Here is a 23,762-nt window from a genome sequence, read left to right as displayed (position 1 = left end):
TACTGGACAACTGGTATTCTGCTTGAGACCAGCAGACACCATGTCATGACCCCAAAAGGACATCCGGTACCTAAATCCAGGGTCCCCCTCGGCATCACCGTGATGAAGGGAGATATACTTCTTACTATCTGTCCACGTGTGGAAAATTTCTAATCTTGTCTATTTTTCTTAGCCAATCAGAATCATCCAACCTGAAGCAATGACGTAGTTAGTTGACTCTGTTAGAGTATAATTGTTATGGAAATGTGAATGTATGCAGAGCGGCCTACAAACTCCTTGTGAGACTTGAAGCTGGCTTCTGCTGATGAAACTGCAAACTATTCTTCATTAAATTTTTCTTCAATTTATTATTATTTAAAAAAAAAAAAAAAAACTTTGACTCCGGGTCTTTATTCAACATATGTGACCGGATCCAGCAAAATGAGTCACAGTGACCCAAATTTCAAAATTGAGATTTTGGTATCAATGGAAAGAGGAGACAATAAGCTTTAAAAAGATATCCTAGTCAAAGTCATACCTTGAATGGTTTTAAAAATATACCCATTTGAATTATGGGCGTCTGCCCTCTTTTTCCAATTGAAAACCTGAGAAAATCACTTTTAAAGTTTTTTGCCTGTTTTTTTGTTGATATCTTTCAAAATCCATTGCATTTAAAGGGATAAACTATTTATTTTACAGCTTAATTTGACCAAAGACATTTATATATATATATATATATATATATATATATATATATATATATATATATATATATATATATATATATATATATATATATAAACGCTATTAAACCAGGCTGAAGCTCAAATTATTTTAAAGTATTTATTTGAATTAATATTTTATAAGGCACTTTTACAAAGATTTACTAAAATCAGAAAGATTGAACAGAGGTGCTACATTTTTGCTTGAGAGAGGGTGTGTGTGTGTGTGTGTGTGTGTGTGTGTGCGCATATGTGCGCATGTGTGCGTGTGTGTGTGAGTGAGAGAGAGAGATTATTAATCTATTAACTTCCCCAACATCAGTCACAGGCTGTTGAACGTTTTCATCCTCGTCATCCTCTTCCACAGGCGTGACAAATTCATCCTCCGTTTCTGCATCCAAAGTGACATCGCTGTCACTTTCATCAGAGGATGACACGTCTCCAGATCCAAAAAATCACTGACTAGACTTAGCCACTCTTGCTGACCAGCAGCAGAGCTTAGGTTAGCAGCCTCCAGTGAGTTTAAAGCTTTGGCCACTTTTTTCTCTTTTGACAGTGACATTTCTCAAATATTATTAATCAACAGAACTAACTTACACACAGTATACTACACTACACTATACAGTACTGAACTTGAATCTTTCTGAGGAGATCTACTAGCTAGTCTGACAGGAGGATGGCTGGACCAATCGCGTGCCTGTCAGTCGAAACGGGGCTTCCCATTGATAAAAATCAGCGTTTATGTCAGTGTGTTTACATTTCTAAGCTTTTTGATTGGTTCTATACAACGTATAACACCATATTTGGAGAGCAGAGATAGTGACATTTCAGGGGATACCGGGAAATGCTCATAAGTGACGAGAGGAGTTGTTCCAGCAAATTTTGTAAAACCATGTCAAATTTAATAGCCATTTAAATACCTTTACTCAATTATCTGGACTACGAAACTTTGGGAGATTATTTTTGAAAGTCTGTTCTTTGAAATTAGCTTAAAAAAACACATTTTCATTGTTTTTCCACATTATCGGCCCATATCTTACAGTAGAACGTTGCGACTTCCGACTCATTTTGCCAGAGCGGGTCACATATCTGGTTTCAAGGGTCCTAAACTGTTTATCCCCAACAGTTTATGGTGGAGAATGTGGGCAATCATTCTTGGGTGACATCCCTGGCTAAACAACAAACAAGGCAGGAAGCTGTTTTATTATTTTGCTAGGGCTATCTGAGGGAAAGGAGAGTGGCACAGCATCACTCAGACGTGAGTGAGGAGTACCGTCGAACTGGATTTGGAGGCCAGGGAGGTACATTAATTATACTAAGCTTTATGATATTGATGATCATTTAAGTTTGAGAGTATAAGAAGTCGCTGAAGCCATGGAACGGCAGGCAGCACATCGAACGCACTCCAATACAGGGACACAAAAGTGACTAGGACACGGCGTGGTGTACAGAGGTACCCCTACAGGGAGTGTAAGGCACTGGATGAAGTAGATCCAGTGGCACCGTGAACCTGACTCTGTCTCTTCCACATCAGATAGGGGTACCCCGAACTTAGTGATTCAGACAGTTAGGGATTAAGCTATTAGTTAATTACAAAATAAAAAATTAAATAGATATAGGGTTTCTTGTTTGCCTGGGACGCATCTAGAATGATTCCGAGAAAAGTAAAAACCTTGTGACCCTAATTGGCTTGGACCAGTATGTAACTGTGATTTTAGAGTATACTTTACAGTGTCATCAAGCAGAAGCCAAAGCTGTGTTTTTCAAAGATTGCCGCCTCCATCTCTTTCAGGTGAGTATTAACTTTGACTAAAATATGGCTGACAAATTGAGTAACTTGATCCGTAAACTTGATCAGTCCTGATACAGATAATGAGATGGAAGAGAGCAAAATGCTGTAAGCAGCTCTGCTCTGAAGCTCTCACTTCAAAGACAGAGATTATTTTAAAAAAATGGTTAGTCAGGGTTTTGATTGGAAAGTTAAACAACAACCAGACTGGCTATAAACAAAAGAAAGAAAAAACAAACAGAAAAAGAGATTTTCACTCTGTCTGAGAGCTTGTGAAATTGAGGAAAAAAACTAGAGATAACAACAAGGTCAAAAGATTGCAGTCTTAAGGAATTCCTTTTGAAGGGAAATCTATAATAAGTTTTATATTAAATGTACAAAAACAGATTAATGTAAAATTACAGTGAATGAATCCAAAACATGTTACCAAAAATACATATATATATATAAAAAAATAAATAAATAAATAAATAAGTAGAGGATGAAAATAGGGATGATTGGATGTTCTGAAAGTTTCAATTTATGGAAAAATATTTGAACAGTCTGAAGTATGTTTTTATGTGATGAGCGCATCGCTATCACAGGACCTTACATTTCTAAATGTTTGGTTTATGATGGTCAAAGTGACAGAGGGTTTAAATGGCAAAAATGAGACTGCCAGTGTCACAGAGACTCGACCTGATCTGAAGTTTGTAATGCCTAAATTCCCTGATATATGGGTGAAAGACAAATAAAAAAATTATGTTTATTTGAAAACGAATGTCAATTCTGGCAAAGTCTTAAGCTGGGCCAGAGTTAAAAGACAGTATGTAAAGTTTGATGTTAAAAGTTATAAAAAGGCAGAGGACCAGTCCTGAAATCCTCAGAGTCTCTCTCTCATTCAAAGTCAGCTAAAAGCTGCTATCTGTGCTTGTGTCATAAGTGATAACAAGCTATTTATATTGAAGCACAGTGTCTCAGCTGAAAATCAAGGACACAGAGATGTTAAAAGAAATGATTGCCATAAAGAGGTTAAGTTGTTAAATTAGTTATATTTGTTGTTAAATGTGTCAAAGTAAAACTCAATAGTAGAGTAGAAAGAGGTCTTTAAAATGGTAATAAAGACCTTGAATGATATAAGTGACTATTTTGATGATTTTTTTCTATGACCAGTAACTTTTTGTCTGATCTTTGTCACCACCATGTGCAGGGCCGATGGCTCCAGTTACAGATGTAGCAGAACATTACTCTAAATGGACAGTTGTGAGAATTAAATTCACCTGAGTATAATCTCAGTACTGATATGTTGCTGCTGAGAGTATGCACAGTCTAATGATTTTAGTGATTAAATACTGCTGTCATTAACCTGTCTCCATGTTTTAACACTATTAGGCAGTCCAATGGCTCTGGTGGCTCTTGAATGCAACTTCCCTAAGCTCCAGAAAACACCTAATTCTGTTGAAGAAAACCATCAAAGATTTCATGATGGGAAAGAGCGGTAACCAGTGTGCACGAGGTGATTTCTCAATGACGGGTAAGATCCTCTTTGGCCAGACAGAGGACAACCTAAGGCAGGGGGTTACCGCCGCCACTGGGCATCTACCCTGGAGGGAGGTTTTTATGTGAGATGGGGATTAGAGTTGAGCAGGATGTCTGTGAGGCCAGCAGCATCATTAAGGGGGGAGCTGTGAAAGGTACAGCAGTCTGCCCCAAAAATGTTCTTCTATACCACTCACCAGAAACCGCATTCCTAGGATGGCTTGTTTTTCATTGTGACAAGTACACAACTTGATGCAACTATGCCAGGGGACAAAACCCTGAGGAAAAAGATTATTGATAAAGAGCTGATGGGAATGAGCTTTCAAGAGCCGACTGAGACCATAAGGTGATTGTCCGCAATTTCTGGGGAGACCAGAGTAAAATTTAATAACATGGTGTTGGTTGCCCTATTGGCAAGAACTGTATAGAAGTTTTAGATTCAGCAGTACTACGAATCCCTAAATCCACGAGAATGTGTTTATTTTGAACTAATGTGTTTGTATTATAGTTTTTACTCCTGCAGGTCATTGGACATGGTAGAGGATAATTCGTAGACATGGTGGTGGTTAAAGATAAAGACTGATTTTGAAGATTCAAGAGACAGATAAGTGCATTCAGCATTTGAACTAAAGATAACCTCAAACATGGCTACTAACATAACATATTTTAGATGGTGGTAATGTTTTTTTTTTGAAAGTTAAACATTTACATTTTAACCTTTGCGAATGACCAAGGGTTCTATATAGTAATTTAATATTAAATTTTGTCTAAGTTACAGACTTATGATTCCGTTGAAAAGATTATTTGTGCAGTAAAGGCAGGAACACACCAAGCCGACAGTCGGCTGTCGGGCAGATTTTCTTCGTCGGCCGACAAAGTTTTCTCAGTGTGTTCCACACCGTCGGCTGAAGTTGGTCCTCGTCTGCTTTTTTTCGGCCGATTCAACATGTTGAATTGGCGTTGGAGCTCGTCGGCCCGTCGGGCCATCTGTTAATTCTGATTGGCTGTTCAGCTACTGCCGCCTGCTCGTTCGGAAAGGCATTTCATCTCACACTGACGTGCTACTTGGCCATCGGCTGTTTAGCGTCGGTTTTGTATTTCAGGGCAACTTTGGACACAGACGCTGCTGACGTGAGCCAACCCCAGAGTCTGCTTTCGTTGCCACTAGTTCGTCGGCGTGGTGTGTTCTGGCCTTAAGAGAGAGAGACTGCTTGAGTGGAGGGAAGGATGGAACTCTGTCTGTCTGTTATCAGCCTGATAAAGTTTAAAACAATGAGATTAGAACCAAAACAACCCAGACATGCTTTGAGATTGAATAAGAATAAAACCTACAGGAAAAATGTTAAGTTTAAATATGTTTTTAGATTTTAAACCAAAAGCAAACATTGACAATAAGCGGTTCATATTCATTTGTCTAGTGTGAGTGTGTGTGTGAGAGCAGCTGAACTTTATGTTTTGTATTTGTTAGTTTGGGGAAATGTGTTAGTGTGTGTATATGTCATTAACCCCTGGAATGAGTGTTTTATCATTACAGATATGTTAAGTGAAATGAAAAATTGACAAATTTTTAGATCTGCAGACTAACAATTTGATGGGATAGAGTGACAAAATTATAAGCAGTTGAAATTATTAACTGTTTCAAAAAAAGCTTTAAAGAAATTGATAATGTCTTATAGTACAAATTTGTATAATTTATAATTGATATGGAAGATTATATATATATATATATATATATATATATATATATATATATATATATATATATATCTGTCCATTTGTGTTTATGTTTATGACAATTTTGGTGCAGTGACAAGCCTAATGAGATGAAAAAGATCACTGCTAAATAAGTGGGTTAAGATTTTGTTCATTTAGTTCATTTAATTGATAAGACATTTGAGTTTAAAACTGACTTTAAAGGAAGTCTTAATTATTTGATTTTGAATGCTGTACTGTTGACATGGTCTGAGTACTGTGAAATGTTGTGAAAATTGAGTTTCAGATTAAAAATAATTAGGTATAGAGTATGATCAACAGTGATGCCATGATAATGGCATCAGTCATTTGTTTGTTTACTATACTATATGTCAGTCAAGACAAACTGTTAAATTGTTACTATAATTGAATTTATATGTTTTGTTGATTATTTCATTTTGATGAAAGTTTTGTAATGAAATGTTTTAAAATTCAAAAGTTTAGGTTTATGTAAAAGTAACAATTCTATGTTTTATTGAAAAGGATAATTGAAATGGTTATGGTCATGTAAATTAGTTTTCTTTTATTTCTATTTTTAAAAGGTGTTTAAAAAAAAGAGTTTTAAAAGATGTTCTGCAATTAAGGTGGTACATGGTATGTCTAAAGACTGTAAACTGAACAATGATTTAAGAAACTTAAAATACTTAGAATGATTATGATGGATCATTTATTTTTCGTTGTTTATTTTGAGTTAGACCACAATTTTTTTTTATTTTTTTTTATTCTTAAAAATTATCTACAAGGGTAGTGAAAGGGGTGGATTTATGATCCATCTCCTTGTATTATATAATGAATTGGAAATTATAGTTTTCTAAAAACCAGTGTATATATCCTGGTGTTTATGATTATAGGCAATGTCTGTATTTAGTATCTGAGGAGTGACTGAGGGTCTGGCCCATGCATGCCAGGAATGCAGTAACAGTGCTTACTTGTTTAGCCCGGCTTCCAGAGAATAAATATGTATTTGTTTTGTAGTCAAGGAATTTGATGATAAACCGAATAACCAAGATTGATGTAAAGACAACTATGTGTAAGGACTGAAGGTCAATAATGCATTATGTGCTCTGTAGAATGTTCTGTTCTAGTTAAGTCCTTCGAGGGAAAACCTATTGTCTATTTTATACCATTTTAACCTGCCAGGGGAACATAGGTCAGCAATTTTTAAAAATTTTAAAGCGGCCTAAATTGTTAGACCAGATGTGGTGTGTCCCCACATTTGGCCTAAAGGGGGGGGACTGAAGGGATGGATTCTGGAATCCACTGCCGCTTCAATATATATCTTTTAAGTTATTAATCAACATTTATATTTCTGTTAAATTATTTGAATGACTTCTTCAATGTATGTTAAAGCATCTATTTTCCTCTGTACCTCTCACTGAGAGAAAAGAACATGTTATCAGTATGTTTTAGGAAAAGTTTCCTGCTTAGAGCAGAGCTCAGATCAACTTTAACCTTGAAGAAGCTGTGAATCATGTATCTGTGTATGTGCGCGAAGTGTTTTGTGCAGGTCCCTTTGTACTGGACAACTGGCATTCTGCTTGAGACCAGCAGACGCCATGTCATGACCCCAAAAGGACATCCGGTACCTAAATCCAGGGTCCCCCTCGTCATCACCGTGACAAAGGGAGATATGCTTCTTACTATCTGTCCACGTGTGGAAAATTTCTAATCTTGTCTATTTTTCTTAGCCAATCAGAATCATCCAACCTGAAGTAATGACGTAGTTAGTTGACTCTGTATAGTATAATTATTATTATAATTATTATAATTATTATAGTATAATTGTTATGGAAATGTGAATGTACGCAGATTGGCCTACGAACTCCTTGTGAGACTTGAAGTTGGCTTCTTCTGGTGAAACTGCAAACTATTCTTCATTAAATTTTTCTTTAATCAATTTATTATTTTTTTTTTTTTTTAAACTTTGACTCCGGGTCTTTATTCAACATATCTGGTTTCAAGGGTCCTAAACTGTTTATCCCCAACAGTGGTAACTGTTTTATAAAAGCAATAAGGTACTCGAGGCTAGTGCTGTATCGTGAATAAGTCATGGCTGAAGGGGTTGCAGGCACTCCGCTTTGCATCCTAATTGCTTACTTAAACCAGTCGAGAGCACAACCTTTAATACTCACACACTGTTCTAGGCGTGAAATAAGGATTCTGTGATTAATAGTATCAAACATAGCGCTTAAACCTAATAGTAGAAGTATCAGAGTCCCCTGCATCTAAGGGGTTCGTACAACCTTTTGAGAGTGAAATTCAAAAGGTTAGTAAAACTAAAATTTTAAAAATGTAGTAAAACTAACACTTCGTAGCAAACAAGCATGTAATTACCACCATAACCAGTAGATGGCAGCAGATTGACTTAGCCACTTCTACTCCCTAATGTATGGAAAAGTAGGAAGTCTCAAAGTCTCATGAAAATCAAAAACTTTTCTTTAAATTGTGGCTGAATTACACAGAAAGCAAGTGAAGAGCGCTCCTTCTATAATAATTGAAGCTGTTGGTAAGTTTAGCATGATACTATAGAAGAACAATGGTACATTTAATAAGAGCAGAATATTTAAATTTTCCCTATAAAATGATTTTTTTTGCACATTACCTTTTTGCACGTTGTTAATAAAAGTTACTTTTAAGGAAAATTGCAACTTAAATTAACTTTATGATTAAAAATCCCCCTAGCACTACCAAATCAGGTGCTAGTGCCACTGTCTGTAGAACTTGGTGGCACTGGTGCTATTGCTCTCAAATGTCAGTCCAGAATTATGAATATTTGTATGTGAAATCTCTCAAAAGAATGAAATAGTATGCTTTTAGCGTGACCAAATTATTGTGCATTTCTAAGTTTAACTGTATGCTTTGCTGTATGGAACAATCAGGCATGTCATATAACCGGCAACATCATAATTCCGTAAATGCAGCTGAAAGGATTTCTCAAGATCCTGAACAAATTTCATGAACTATACATTTTATGAACTGTCATGAATAAACGGTTCACATCAGTAAGCTGGTATGTTTTGGCTATGCATTATTGACAAATACCTAGCTGACTGGGCATCACTGTGCTCACTCACCCTTGTCATGGTGGTGCCAGCCACCTGTGTAGTAATCGTGCAACACCTGAGGAGAGCTCCATGTGTCCAGCAGGTAGTCCACCTGATGCTGCTTCCTCCACGTCAGACTTTGACAAAGGATCTCCCTTGCTTTATCTATGTTGAAGTCCCGTGCACGCAGGAACCGTAGAATATGCTCATCTTTTGGGATCTGAGAGGAAAGGAGGACCAAAAACTAAGTTAGACAGGTGGGTCGGTAGACTGCCACTGACTGAAGCCATTTTTGATCTAATTAAAAGTATACATCATATTTTGTGTAAAATTCTTACCCATAATCAAATTCAACGAGAGTAATAATACACAATAAGGCTGTTACAATCAAAAGAAATCAGTTTTGATGAAATTTATCTTTGCAATGCAGAGGAAACAGAAGCTGCATCTGAATTGGCATTTAGATGCATCTACATTGACTGTTTAACCAGCACCCCCGCTTTTGGAAAATCCCAAAAAATGACATACCCAAACTAAAACAGATACAGTTCATGAACCCTTTGCACTACACTTTGCAGTTTATGGTAAACTCATAATTAATTATTGTCACAAAGAAGAAAATTGTTTAAAATAGCTTTGAAATTTTGAAAAGTTATTAGAAATTTATTTTTATGAAATATATTTATGAAAATGAAAGTGAAGTTGGCCTTGTGGCAATCTAGAAATGCACTGCAGCTAAAGCCACATGTCTGACCATGTTATATTTAAAATCTGAAGATGATAGGTTTAAAACTCTGAGTTTTATTACATGTTTTTCAAGACCATGTCATGAGACTTTATTTAGAAAGGACTCTAAAATGTTAACTGATGTTTATTGTCATCTATTCAAGTGTATTTTCTATGCTTTGTCGTGCTAACTGCCCCATTCAGTTTCAGTCTCCCCTGAACACACTCACACCTCTCCAGCCAGCTTATGGCTCTTATTATTCTTTTCTTTTGTCTCTATTATAATTACTGATGTTCTATTCAAGATGATTTAATCCCTCATTTCATTCACCAAACTTCTCACTTCACCTTCTTTCAAACTGTATCTAATGCCCTTCTTGGAAAAAAAAAGAGAGAAAAAAAGTGAGCTTTACTATTAAAAATTATTTATTTGCATTAGCTTTAGATTAGAACAGGTGCATCTCTGGGCTCGTTAGCATATTAGCTTAGCACACCAACAAAACATGACAATTTATAAGATTAAAACCACGTTTTTTCTCCAAACTTACTAGTCGATTGTTTTAAATAACCTTCTTTGATGTGATGTGGCTTTGGATCAAAAATCAGACAGAAAATATATCATTTTAGGCTATTCTGCACAATGAGAAAAGTTATCTCGATTAGCATTGCATTATAAATATAATCTACTATTATGAATACCTGACATGGCGTGAAGAACACAGATAAACCACATATCGTCACAATCGTGTATTTATTACTTTCAAAAGTGACGTTCTGTATGTTTATATCAATGATTATAGCGATGTCTGGTAGCCTCTGTTAGTTCCGTGTATGTCACATGACTGCCTCTTGTTCATGCTGTATTATTTGTGGACTAAAGGTGCACAGAGCGCCCTCCGGCTTCGGGTATGGTTTGGACACACAGTAGTCAGTGTATACAGCGCTCATATAATGACAACAGCGCGTTTTGGGTAAAAACTGAATAAATATGACTCCTCTGTATAGAAAATTGACAAACGTATGACAGTCCATCAATATTTCTCCAAATGTGCATGCTTTTAAGCTAAAAGCCCCGAGGGATGTTATTTTGTGGAGTTTTTTCATGATGATCGTACAGAGTTTTTTTCTCAATGGCTGAAGCTGACGCTCATATTTCAATGAAAAGGTAACGACTCCGTTTCTCATATTCATAACTCCCGACGCATATTAACAAATAACGGTCACTATACGATGTTGAGAGTAAAATAAAGATTAAAAATTGAAGCTCGAGTCTTAGATCTTTTTAATGATGTATAGTTTGTCAAGGTAATTATATTAAATCAGTAAATTTGAGCTAATTTAAACAAAGAAGCTTTGGTGCGTCGGCGTGCCAGTGCTGGTTAACAGGTTAAGGGGCCGTCCACATATCGCGTTTAAAAACACGTGGAAAGCGTGGCCGCAACGTTTTCTCCTTCTTTTTAAAGCGCTTGCGCTCCTGTGGCGTCTGTCATTGCTAAGCAACCATGAACTGCACTCTCCACAAGGAGTAGGAAGTTTCAGCAAAGGATAAATTGATTTCTAGCGCTTGCATTAGCTTTACTACTAGATATATTTATGGAGATATATAACCACCCTTTACAGCTATGATCAGATGTTCGGCTGAGCTTTCGATGTTTTGTTACAGAAAGGCAGAAGCTGATCGGTTGGTTCTTGTCACATGACCTGCAGTGTGCTTGCAGCATTCTGTATTCTGCATGACAGTTAACTTTATATTGAGGAGCCGGTGTGATCACTTGCATTTAACTTAAAATAGATTTTTGGTCATACAGATAAGAGTAATATATGATTCGAAACTGTAAAATTATTTCTGTACACTTACAATAACAACAAAACGTTGTGCCTTTGTAAAATAATGAAAACAAACAGGATGTGTTTTCTGCCGTCTCTGTGAACTTGAACGTGTCAAAAGATAAACCAAAACTCAGTGTATACTTGCCTCACAGACATGAGAAATATATGTTTATATATATGAAGCATGCATATAGGCGAGTCCACTACTGCGGAGATGACAAGTCAGCATTGCCAACTTCATCTCTGCAGCCAAAAACACAGAAAACATTATCAATAAATTAATAAAATGTTTAGACAGTCTCCTTGCTGTTTTTTCACGACACATTCATAAGCATTACTTGTGCCGGTGCTCTGTGGCAAGCTTTATGTGTGCGCTTGGGCGCTGAATAGGCTATGTATTAAATGCAATTAAAGGCTCATTATTAAGATTTATATGGCTTATTAATATACACAAGTGATTAGTTGACTAATCACATAAATGAACGACAACTAGTCGACTAGCTCGATAATAATTTTCCTATTGTCACTGTGAAGCTGCTTTGAAACAATATGTATTGTGAAAAGCGCTATATAAATGAAGATGACTTGACTAGAACATTTCTAGTTGAGGGCAGCCCTAATTATCATACATGATATACATCACACACCCCTAGGTGTTCACACTTGGCAGGTTTGGCTCGATTGAAATTAACTCTAGTATGATTTCTCTGTTCGCTGCCATCCAAATCCTGGTGTGCACCAAACAAGCATTTAGCCCAGCACACAGCAAAATATATGTCATAAAAGCAGTTTTTTTTGTAGGTTTGGTTGATGAAAATGACAGTGTGAATGCCAAGTGAACCAGGACTAAATGTATTTTTTTTCTTTTTTGGTTCAGAGCAAAATAACCAAGAGAACCAAACTACAAGTGTGAACACCCTAATGGTGACCAGATGTTAAAATTGATCATTGGGGGGGAAGATGGTCAGGGGAATATTTATATCTCAGAATGTCCTCAAATTAGCCAATTAATCAGACATGCCAATATCTATTAATCCATCACTAGTTGTAAAATCAGAAAATATGTATATATTTCACCTTGCCCTTGTGTGTCTCCTGTAACCAGCGGCGCAGGCGAATGAGACAGCTCTCCTGGAGTGGTGTGAGGTCACCCAGGTAACGTTTGATGTAGTCTGCATCCAGTTTATCTAAAAATACAAATTGAAACCATTAAGCAAAGTGTGTTAACTTTTTATAAACAGAAGCCATTCATTTGTTGTATAAATGTGTTTGTTTATGGATTGTTAGAGGCAAAGTACAAAAGAGAAGCCAAGAAATCAATGTTCTAATATCAAGCACAAAAAGGTCTCCAGAATGGCAACAGTGTTTATACTAACCATCTGGACTGGCTATCAAGGTATCATTTAGGCTGCCAGGAGGACTGCTGCCCTCTTTACACACTTGAGTCTCATTCATGTTCTCAGTAGGGGCTTCAATGGTGATTGCGGGAGTGATAGGCAACACAGGGCGAACAACTGACACCATAGGTTTTGTGGGTGATGGTAGGCAAGGGTTCCACCGAGGTACACAGGTAACACCTTCTTCCTCTAGCTCCCTCAGATAGTATTCAATAATCTCCTTACCCTATAGAGAGATAAGAACATGTAATTCACATTTGAGAAACTACTATTTTTTAATAAGGCTACCTTTTCTTTGGATGAACTGAACCAACAACAAATATAATGTTATGAACTTTTTGAACATTTCTCACAAATATGCCAAAAACTGATTTGTGAGAATATCTGAAGTGGTTCTCATGTGAAATGCTTATAAATAAAAATGTGTGAGTGCCAGATTTAGTAAATCATCAACTATTGCTAACTAAAAAATAAAACCAACATGTGTGTATGGCAAAAGTGTTGGGTGTGGCATTACACCTTTTTGATGCTGCTGGCATACTGTTTCATGGCGATCTTCTCTACTGTACTCTCAAAACCAAAGAAAGATTTGATGTCCAGACTGGCAGATTGTTCAAAACACGTCCATTCTTCATTTTCTGGGTGAACCTTACATTGGACAACAGATATGCAAACTTTGTTAAATTGCAAATAAACACAGTAATGAAATCTTTTACACAAGAAAATGCTATGGTTACAAACAAACTATGGCCTGTTCAGACAGGCAGCATTTAATCATTTTTTTTTTGAACTCACATAAAATCTAAGTTTGTGCAAGTTGTTTAAATAAAACATCTGACATAAAATCAAGCAGATTTTATTCAGATTCAGGATGCATACATGTACAACAATTTGTCAAATTGTCTATTGTTAAAGGATTAATTCACTTTCAAACTAAAATTTCCTGATAATTTACTCACCCCCATGTCATCTAAGATGTTCATGTCTTTCTTTCTTCAGTCGAAAATAAATTAAGGTTTTTGATGAAAACATTACAGGATTTTTCTCCATATAGTGGACTTCAATGGAGCCCAAACGGTTGAAGGTCAAAATTACAGTTTACAGCAATCCCAGATGAGAAATAAGGGTCTTATCTAGAGAAACTACTTTAGAAATTACTTTAAAAAAGTAATTAGTTATAGTTACTAGTTACTTCTCACAAATAGTAACGGAGTTAGTAACTGAGTTACATCATTATAAAAGTAACTAATTACCAGGGAAAGTAACTATTGCGTTACTTTAAAAAAATAAAATAAAAATAAAAATATGCCAAATAAATTGAATGTCCCCAATATTACATGTAAGTCTAAGAATAAATTATTCTTGATGCGACTCCTGACTCATGATCCGCTCTTGCTCACGACATGAAATTTCTCTGTACTGTGTTGGTAGCCATTAAAGAAAACGTAGTTTCATATTTATGTTTAAATAGTCCTATGTTATGTTTTAAATTCATTTATTCGATTATGAAAAGTTAGTGAACAGCATGAGTAAGATGCATCATAAGATGCGCACATATATCGGGAGACATGGAGTGGGTCAGATAAGATTTTGACCACATCATTAAGTTTTGCTTTGTATAGCCTTTCTTTAAAGTGAATTTCGTTTTGTAAAAATTGTATCTTAATTTTAATCAATGTTTCATCTACCAATTGCTTTGATTTAATATATAACAAGCAAATATAGCAGACAATAAAATCATGACATGGGGGTGCGGGCGCGATCACTGGCGCGTGAACTGGAGCGCGTCTCATAGGCTAAATTAACCGAAACTCAGAGGCTGCTTGCCTCGCAGACATGAGAAATATATCTATAGAATGCTTGAAATATCTACTTTAACGAAAATGAAGTTATTAAAAACGAAAAGAAAGAGGCTACTCTGATTATGTAGCCTAATCCGAATGAAATGTGCATTATCTCTCTAGGCGCGTCCATATGAGCAGATGATCAGCAATGAGAATCAGCAATGTCAACTTCATCTTTGCAGCCGACACTGATTCAGAAAACATTACTTTATTAATAAACAATTAAAATGTCTCCTTACTGTTTTTGTCACACTCATAATTATTACTTTTGCCGGTTCTTTATGGCAATTATGCGTGCCATTGAGTGCTATATATCCTTTATTATGTAAACGCTCCTTATTATGGTTTATTCTCTCCAGTATTTAAGAAATTAAATTAATATAAATGTGATTAGTCAACTAATAGCTTAAATGAACAACTACTAGTCGACGAGAAAACAACTCATTTCACATATTTTCGATCAAGCATCAAAAGGGTATTCTGGTTTGAGCTCGTGCTTCGCGCGCATGCTCTGACAGACACACACACAGCGCATCATACATTATTATCAGTTTAAAATTATATTTGTGTATGACTAACCGCAGCACACACCAGAGAAAAAAACTTTGCAGGTCCTATGGCTGAGAGAGAGCTTACTCGGATGAAAACCGCTTCAGTGAGCTCAATTATAGTAACGCTGCATTTTTTTTGTCAGTAACGGTGACGGCGTTGTAACGGGAGAAAAAGTAATTCGTTTGATTACTCATTACTGAAAAAAGTAACTGCGTTAGTAACGCCGTTTATTTATAACGCCGTTATTCCCATTACTGATAACAATTAGTTCAAACTTTGACCTGTGGAGGGCAGTAATACACTTAGCAGTGTCTACTCTGCTGGAATAGAGGGTATGCACGTGATGTCACCGTTGACCGTTACGACTGCGGTCACGCACACTGAGTGGCACAAAGACTGAGCGGCAGCATTGGTTTACAACGTGAATGTCACGAAAAACACACAAAACACTTCCAAAATGGGAAAGAGCTTTGTGATTGACTGTACAAATAGTTTTGACACAAAACCCGAGGTATATATTTAAAAACTGCAGAAAGCAACAGAAAAATGAAGCAAATGGATCATTTCAATTCACAGAAACAGCTGGACACCAGGCAGAGAAACATTTTTTTTCAAGATTTGCAGTTATCATTTTGTGTCAAATTGTTGGATTTTGAGGTAAAATCATACCGTATATATTGTATTGTTATATATTATGTTGGCAACTCATCAATTAAATATTTACCATCTTATATTTTGCATTATTGGGTGTTTTTAAATAACACTGACAAAAACTATACTGTAAAACTATATATGTTTTAGGGCTGGACAATATGACGATATAACATTGTTATAACTGATTACGCTGATTTAAACCTACCTATTTTGTAGTTATATAAAATATTCACAGGCAGATTTGCTTTATGTATTTCCCCGATGTCAAATCAGGCACATATAAATGTCAGGAAACACGACTCCTGGCGGCATGTCAATATCCATGGATTAGGTTTATTTGACAAGTTGTAAGGAACACTTTCGAGTCCAACCTTTAGTGTAATTCGTTTGTTTTACTTGCGTTTTCCCTATTAAATTCAGTCGCGCAGCAGGTTCTTTTGCCACTCAGTCCCGCTGAGGGAGCGCGTTTTTGGCGGGAAAGTGACGTCGATGTATACCCTCTATTCTAATAGAGAAGAAAAAGAGAGCTAGTTCAAGATGAGCATTTATTGTTAAAACTTATATATATATATATATATATATATATATATATTAGAAAATGAGTGATGGTTTCTCTGGATAAGTGGATAAGATCCTCGTCTGGGATCATGTAGAAAGTTTTGAAGCTGCAATGAAACTTTGTAATTGAGTAATTTTTACCTTCAACCGTTTGGGCTCCATTGAAGTCCACTATATGGAGAAAAATCCTGGAATGTTTTCATCAAAAACCTTAATTTCTTTTCAACTGAAGAAAGAAAGAGACATGAACATCTTGGATGACATGGGGGTGAGTAAATTATCAGGAAATTTTAATTTGAAAGTGAACTAATCCTTTAAACTTTCACTATTTGACTATTGTCTATAGTTAAGTATTGTCCAATAGTTAACTATTGTAACTATTGTGTGTATTTTGAACACAGCATATTTATGAAAATGTAAAATCAAACAATGGCAATTTTGCTTATGTTTAGAGTTGGGTATTGTTTGAATTTTAGTGATTCCGATTCTGCTTACTGATTCTGATTCTTATCGATTCTCCCAGTTTCGAAGGTAAAAACATTTAGTCAAACATTTATATTAAACATATTTCTCCTGTGTCAAAATGTTTTGTTTGTTTCCATGTATTAAAAATCAGCAGCCAACTGGACTAACTAATATAAATTTCAAGCATTATTAAAGACAAACAAACAATAAATTGAGAACAAATAAATAGGCAATAGCACAAATATAAAATAAATACAACTTAAAGTTCAGGTACAGAAATTGCATCAAATGTAAAATAACACTGCATAGTTTTCTTTTTATAAATAAAATATAGAATAATAATTAAAGTTAAAGTTACTTGTAGTAATATAGTCTGTGCTTTGTATTGTCCCTTTGTATTGATATTCGTTCACTAAGCAGTCCGGTGTGAAATGATTTGCGCAGATATAAACGAATTTCGGTAGAATTGAGGGAGCATTTTCCTTGAAAACCAAGTTAATCCAGCTCATTTTCAGCAACTCAGATTTAGGGAGTAGTAAATGGAGAAAGCTATGTGGATTAATCCATCCAGCTACAGAGCTCCTAAAACGCTTAGGAGACGTTCTCGTCAGTGCACCAATGGCAGACTCGCTGTGAATGCGCTCAGGGCGGTTCTATGTTCAAATGTCAGTGTCTGTCAACATTCGTGGGTGGGGCCTGTGGCTTTTGTGACATCACACTGCCAGGAATCTGGAAACAGCTTGTTCTGACCGGGTGGGCCTCATACATCCTGAAAAGTGAAGCTGCGGGCTCTTTGATCACCCCCTGGTGGCTGGATGCAGTACAGGTCATAAATCTCGCCCTCTCCCTTCAAACGAACGGGAATGAGACAAAACAAAAAAATAAATTACGCTTCAAATAAAATTTTCCGAAAGCTGTTTTTTGTCATTTAAGGTAGTTGTTATCACGCTGATATATATTCAATTGTTCATTTTTGTGATAAGTTTGATTTTAGCTAGCAATTTGATGCTATAGAAACGGGGCGTGTCGTCATGATTGACAGTTGTGATCGACAGCTTCTCTGAGAGCTGTCGGAGCTTCGAGAGGAGACTGAAGATATATAACTAACTATTAATTTTCGATTTCTGTGTTATTTCACACCGACAAAATGAGTTGTTCAGCAGTAAACTGTACTAACCGACCTACAGGATCTGACGGATCACTGAACTTTTTACGGTAACGTTAAATGTGGGCTTTATAAGCTAATTAATAAATGTTATTACCCAAGATTACACGCCTAACGTTAGCCATGACAGGAAAAAGCAGGTGATCATTATCTGGCAGTTACTAATTATTTTTATGGGTATAAAATAATAATTAGCGGGACTAATGATAGCCTACTCCAATTAATTATAGAGCACTGTCTAAAGCAATCGATCTCCTGTAACGTTAGTTCAACTTGATTTAAAATGGCAGGACCATTTCTGACATTTTAGAGTTGTTTCTAGTGGCATATTATATTGAGTTTATCTACTGAATTTGCTGTTTCAAAAATATTATTGCTCTAGAAACAGAATAGCCTATTATTTTATAGGTAGAATTTTAAATTGTGTATAATTAATATAGCCCATTTAAAATAAAGTAATGATGACACAGTCGTCTGGGCGGAAGTTTGATACCACGACTCTGCCTCCTCTTTTTGCATAACATGTCAACGCCCACCGTCGTACGTTTTACATTCAGTTCATTACAATGGAATGAAGCGGCGTAGCGTTGTCCATCTTTTTTTTTTTTTTACAGTCTATGTTCTGAGACACTGCTTATGATTTATGGGGATAAAAAAGGAGTAGGTAGATTTTTATCACTATAGGGTGGTTGTGTACACATACTGCCAACACACATTTATGTCCAAACACCATGCAAAAGTGAATTTTGCATAATAGGTCCCCTTTAAAGTTAGAATTAAAAAAAACAAAAAAACAAATCAGAAATGTATGAACTGTACGCAGTGTGAACAAATCCTTAGTATGTGAAACATGATTCAGTCATCATATTTAGGTCACTGGATAACCTTACAAGGTACCCAGAGGTAATGATTACTCAGAGCTTCTCCCTCAATAACACTCCCAAAAATAGAATCTTCTAAAAAGGCCTTAGAGGACCTTACCCTAACTCACTCATTATTTACTCAAGCATGATGCAAAAGGCTTATTTACTTCAGGACTGCACAGTATTATGTGAAGAAAAGAATCTCTAAGAAATCAAAACTAGCTCTACAGAGATTTAGACCAAAGTAAAACGCTGAGAACCAAGCCATAGTGCTGTTAGTCCAAAAATCGGAGTTGGAAAATCAAACCCTGAAGCTGCACAGGACAGCCTAGAGCTTTTCATAATTCATATGTGGCAGAAGGGAGTGATTTTCCTAGAGGACAAAAGGTGTTGGGCAAAAACCTCCAAGTAGAGGTTCTCTAAAGAGTAAAGACATGGTCAGTGACAAGGCCTCACCTTTAAAAAAAAAATAAAAATAATAAACCAAAATAAAGGAAGAGGGTCATTCGTCTGTGCATGATGGAATATGCACACATGCTGTGAGTGCATTCATTAAACAGAGCTTGCATTCTGCCTTTCACTTGGACTTCAAATGGTAACACTTCTTTTGGTTCATCAATAACAAAAGAAAGCTCTACTCCCAACCAGTGTAAATGAAAGCGATTCAATCATGGGTTAGCTTTTGAATATGTGTAGTGTTGTAGTCAATACCACCTAAACCGAGACCAAGTCGAGACCAAGACCACTGTGTTTCTAGACCAAGACAAGACTAATGCCTCGTTTCCACTGAGCGGTACGGTACGGTACGCATTTTTTTTCGTTTCCATTGTCAAAAGTTGTGAATGGTACCCTAATTCCGAACCGTACCGTACCACTTTTTTGGGACCCTTTCGTTGGGGTACCAAGCATAACAGTACCGTACCAAAAGGGTGGAGCTACACTCTGCAGAACGTTGACTGGTTGACAGAGAATCGTCACTTGCGCGTGCTACAAGGGGAATGACAACACAAGAGGCGCCACACACAAATGTGGTTCAGACAACGCGTGCATTAATTATCTTCACTTCATGTAGGCTATATAACAAAACAAAATATAAAACACAACCCTGCCTCTTTTCGTTTTTATTTAAAAAAATATGAAACCTATTAATGTGTGGTTCAGGCAATATGTGCATATGTACTCTGATTATCTTCACTGTATGTAGCCTATAATAAAATGAAATAAGACAAAACAACCTTCTCTTTTTGTTAAACGTCAGTTTTAATTATCAATAATAACCATTATAAATAAAATATGAGAAGCTATACAATAAGAAATAAAGACAAGCAAACAATTCAGTCAAACGTACAGCGCACTACAACAGTAAAGTTAAATAAATATATAAAGTTATAAAACTTAAATTTCCCCTCAGCCAAAACGATTTGCCCGGGAACAAATTATAAATTCATGAGAACAAAGAATGCCCGTTATACACAAGATGAATGATATCTTGTTTTTAACCATTACAGAGACATCAGAGCCAGCCGCGAATGTCAGAAGGACTAGCCGAGGTACAGCTGCTCTCGGCTGGGTACATGAGCACCGAGCACCCAGTGATCGCCTGGATCTCACAACTCCGACAACGTCAGATCAAATTTTCAAATAGGCGCTATCTTTATAAATTAACCACAGATTTGAGATTTAAACAACTACATTCTCGCCTGAAAAACTTTTAAAACATTTCATGACACAGTAAAATAGTTTTTAAATTACGCGGGTTTTCTCCTCCGCTTGCTGGTAGGTGCTGCTGCATGGACGTCTGAACTTTGCGATCTTGGTATTCTGAAACGCCGAATGCAAAGCTCGTCTTCTTTTTGTGACAGACAGCCTCAAGCCGAGAAGCAAGAACAAGATCTGCTGTAGTATGTCCTCCATTGTTGTTTACTATATCGTTTTCTTCTTCACGCGAGAATGACGTCGATCACTATTTTCCGGCTACACCACGCCTATCAAGTAAGGGTACTGTTTGCGGTGGAAACGCAAGCCTGATCAAGGTGTACCACTCCGAACCGTACCGAACCGTACCGTACCACTCAGTGGAAATGAGGCATTAGATCAAGGCAAGTCGAGACCGAGTCAAGACCAAGACCAGACTAGCACTCCTCAAATTCATCTGAAAGATCCACATTTACTGCCTGTGAAATGTCTTATTTTGAATCAACAATTACAATTAAAATAAAGCTGCAAGCAGCGTTGAGAGGGCCCTCGCACCCGGGCTCACCGCCACCCGTTGGCCTTAGGAAAACAGTGAACAGTGGGCGTCATGCATTTAAGTGAGTGAATACAGGAGAATTATGCCAAAGTCATTTCGAAATGCCACACTTCCTGCGGCCAACAGGTGGCGCTTTTACCGTAACTGAATTTTGCCATGTTGATGTCTTCAGGCCAGGACTATCATTGAACACGTGAAGTTTGAAGCAGATCGGACATTGTATGCCTGAGTTACAGCAACTTCCTGTTTCTTTCGTGGCGTTAATCGCATACATTAGCACTCAGCCAAGTGTTGCATGATTTAACGTGTTTCTAGCATGTCTGGTACTTCGTGGCATGATGAAATGTGAATCTGGTAGTGAATTACAGTATAAAGCATGCCACTTCCTGTTTCCAGCAGGTGGCGCTATGACTAACTGAATATTATCATATAGACGTCTTTAGGCTAGGACTCTTATCACACATGTGAAGTTTGGAGCAGATCGGACATAGTATGCCTGAGTTACAACAGTTTCCTCTTTCATGGCGAAACATCAGACTTTGTCAGGCCGCCACGGACACGCCCTTCACCGAAAACTCAAGATCTTTGATATTTATCATCGCTAAGGTCTTAAGATTAGACTGACAACATATGATGTTGATCTGGTTAAATCTCCATGAGGAGTTAACCACAGTGTAAAACATGTCATTTCCGGTTGCCTGCAGGTGGCGCTATGACTGTAACTGAATATTGTTATGAAGATGTCTTCAGGTCAGGACTCTAATAAAGCATGTGAAGTTTGGGGCAGATCCGACATTGTTTGTCTGAGTTACAACAACTTCCTTTTTCATGGCGAAAACATCAAACTTTGTCAGGCTGCCACGGACACGCCCTTCAGCGAAAACTCTAGATCTTCGCAATTTAACGTCACAAAGGCCTTTAGATTAGACTGACCAAAAATGACATTGATCTGATTAAATCTCTAGGAGGAGTTCGTTAAAGTACAACGTCTGGAAAATGCAAAAAACGGTGAATTAATTCAAAATATCTGACTTCCTGCTTGGTTTCGGATTTCACTCCAAGAGAATTTTTTGTAGGTACTGGGCTGATAAATGTGTGTACCGAATTTCAAACCCCTAGTGTTATGTAGCGAGCGGGGCTGTACGTTAGATGGCGCTATCGAGCCATTTTGCCACGCCCAATTCCGAAACCCATAACAGACGTAAATTTTCACCACTTCTGACACGTGTGCAAAGTTTCGTGAGTTTTCGAGCACGTTTAGGCCCTCTAAAATGCGATTCACTTTGGAGAAGAATAATAATAATAATTAAAGCTGCAAGCAGCGATGAAAGGGCCCTCGCACCCGGGCTCACCGCCACCCGTTGGCCTCAGGAAAACAGTGATCAGTGGGCGACATGCATGTAAGCGAGTTAATACAGAAGAATTATGCCAAAGTCATTTCGAAATGCCACACTTCCTGTGGCCAACAGATGGCGTTTTGATCATCACTGAATATCGCCATATTGATGTCTTCAGGCAAGGACTATCATCGAACATGTGAAGTTTGAATCAGATCGGACATTGCATGCCTGAGTTACAACAACTTCCTGTTTCTTTCGTGGCGTTATACGCATACATTAGCACTCAGCCAAGTGTTGCATGATTTAACATGTTTCTAGCATTTTTGGTACTTCGTGGCATAATGAAATGTGAATCTGGTAGTGAATTACAGTGTAAAGCATGCCATTTCCTGTTGCCAGCAGGTGGCGCTTTGGCTAACTGAATATTGTCATATAGATGTCTTTAGGCTAGGACTTTTATCACACATGTGAAGTTTGGGGCAGATCAGACATAGTATGCCTGAGTTACAACAGTTTCCTCTTTCATGGCGAAACATCAGATTTTGTCAGGCCGCCACGGACACGCCCTTCAGCGAAAACTCAAGATCTTTGATATTTATCATCGCTAAGGTCTTAAGATTAGACTGACAACATATGATGTTGATCTGGTTAAATCTCCATGAGGAGTTAATCACAGTGTAAAACATGTCATTTCCTGTTGCCTGCAGGTGGCGCTATGACTGTAACTGAATATTGTTATGAAGATGTCTTCAGGTCAGGACTCTAATAAAGCATGTGAAGTTTGGGGCAGATCCGACATTGTTTGTCTGAGTTACAACAACTTCCTTTTTCATGGCGAAAACATCAAACTTTGTCAGGCTGCCACGGACACGCCCTTCAGTGAAAACTCTAGATCTTCGCAATTTAACGTCACAAAGGCCTTTAGATTAGACTGACCAAAAATGACATTGATCTGATTAAATCTCTAGGAGGAGTTCGTTAAAGTACAACGTCTGGAAAATGCAAAAAACAGTGAATTAATTCAAAATATCTGACTTCCTGTTTGGTTTCGGATTTCGCTCCAAGAGACTTTTTTGTAGGTACTGGGCTGATAAATGTGTGTACCGAATTTCAAAATTCAATGTGAAATGTAGCGAGAGGGGCACTACGTTAGGTGGCGCTATTGAGCCATTTTGTCCCACCCAATTCTGAAACCCATAACATACGTAAATTTTCACCACTTCTGACGCGTGTGCAAAGTTTCATGAGTTTTCGAGCATGTTTAGGCCCTCAAAAATGCGATTTACTTTGGAGAATAATAATAATAATAATAA

General features: G+C 37.1%; 1 protein-coding gene across 2 annotated transcripts in view; it reads right to left on the bottom strand.

Moving 5' to 3' along the window:
* The window catches only part of LOC125263760 (SEC14-like protein 1), a 94,188-nt gene extending 77,620 nt beyond the window's left edge, over positions 1 to 16,568 (bottom strand). For both annotated transcript variants that reach the window (XM_048182938.1, XM_048182939.1), the window contains exons 1-5: positions 16,507 to 16,568; positions 13,277 to 13,405; positions 12,737 to 12,983; positions 12,438 to 12,547; positions 8,835 to 9,024 (exon numbers count right to left, since the gene is read on the bottom strand). In XM_048182938.1, the coding sequence (XP_048038895.1) occupies positions 8,835 to 9,024; positions 12,438 to 12,547; positions 12,737 to 12,983; positions 13,277 to 13,405; positions 16,507 to 16,527 (697 nt within the window). In that variant the 5' untranslated portion in view covers positions 16,528 to 16,568. The remainder of the gene's footprint in view (positions 1 to 8,834; positions 9,025 to 12,437; positions 12,548 to 12,736; positions 12,984 to 13,276; positions 13,406 to 16,506) is intronic.
* Between the last annotated feature and the right edge of the window lie 7,194 nt (positions 16,569 to 23,762).

This window comes from Megalobrama amblycephala, linkage group LG2 (genome assembly GCF_018812025.1).
Source record: "Megalobrama amblycephala isolate DHTTF-2021 linkage group LG2, ASM1881202v1, whole genome shotgun sequence".
Taxonomy (NCBI): domain Eukaryota; kingdom Metazoa; phylum Chordata; class Actinopteri; order Cypriniformes; family Xenocyprididae; genus Megalobrama; species Megalobrama amblycephala.
This window is presented reverse-complemented; position numbering and strand designations above follow the sequence as displayed.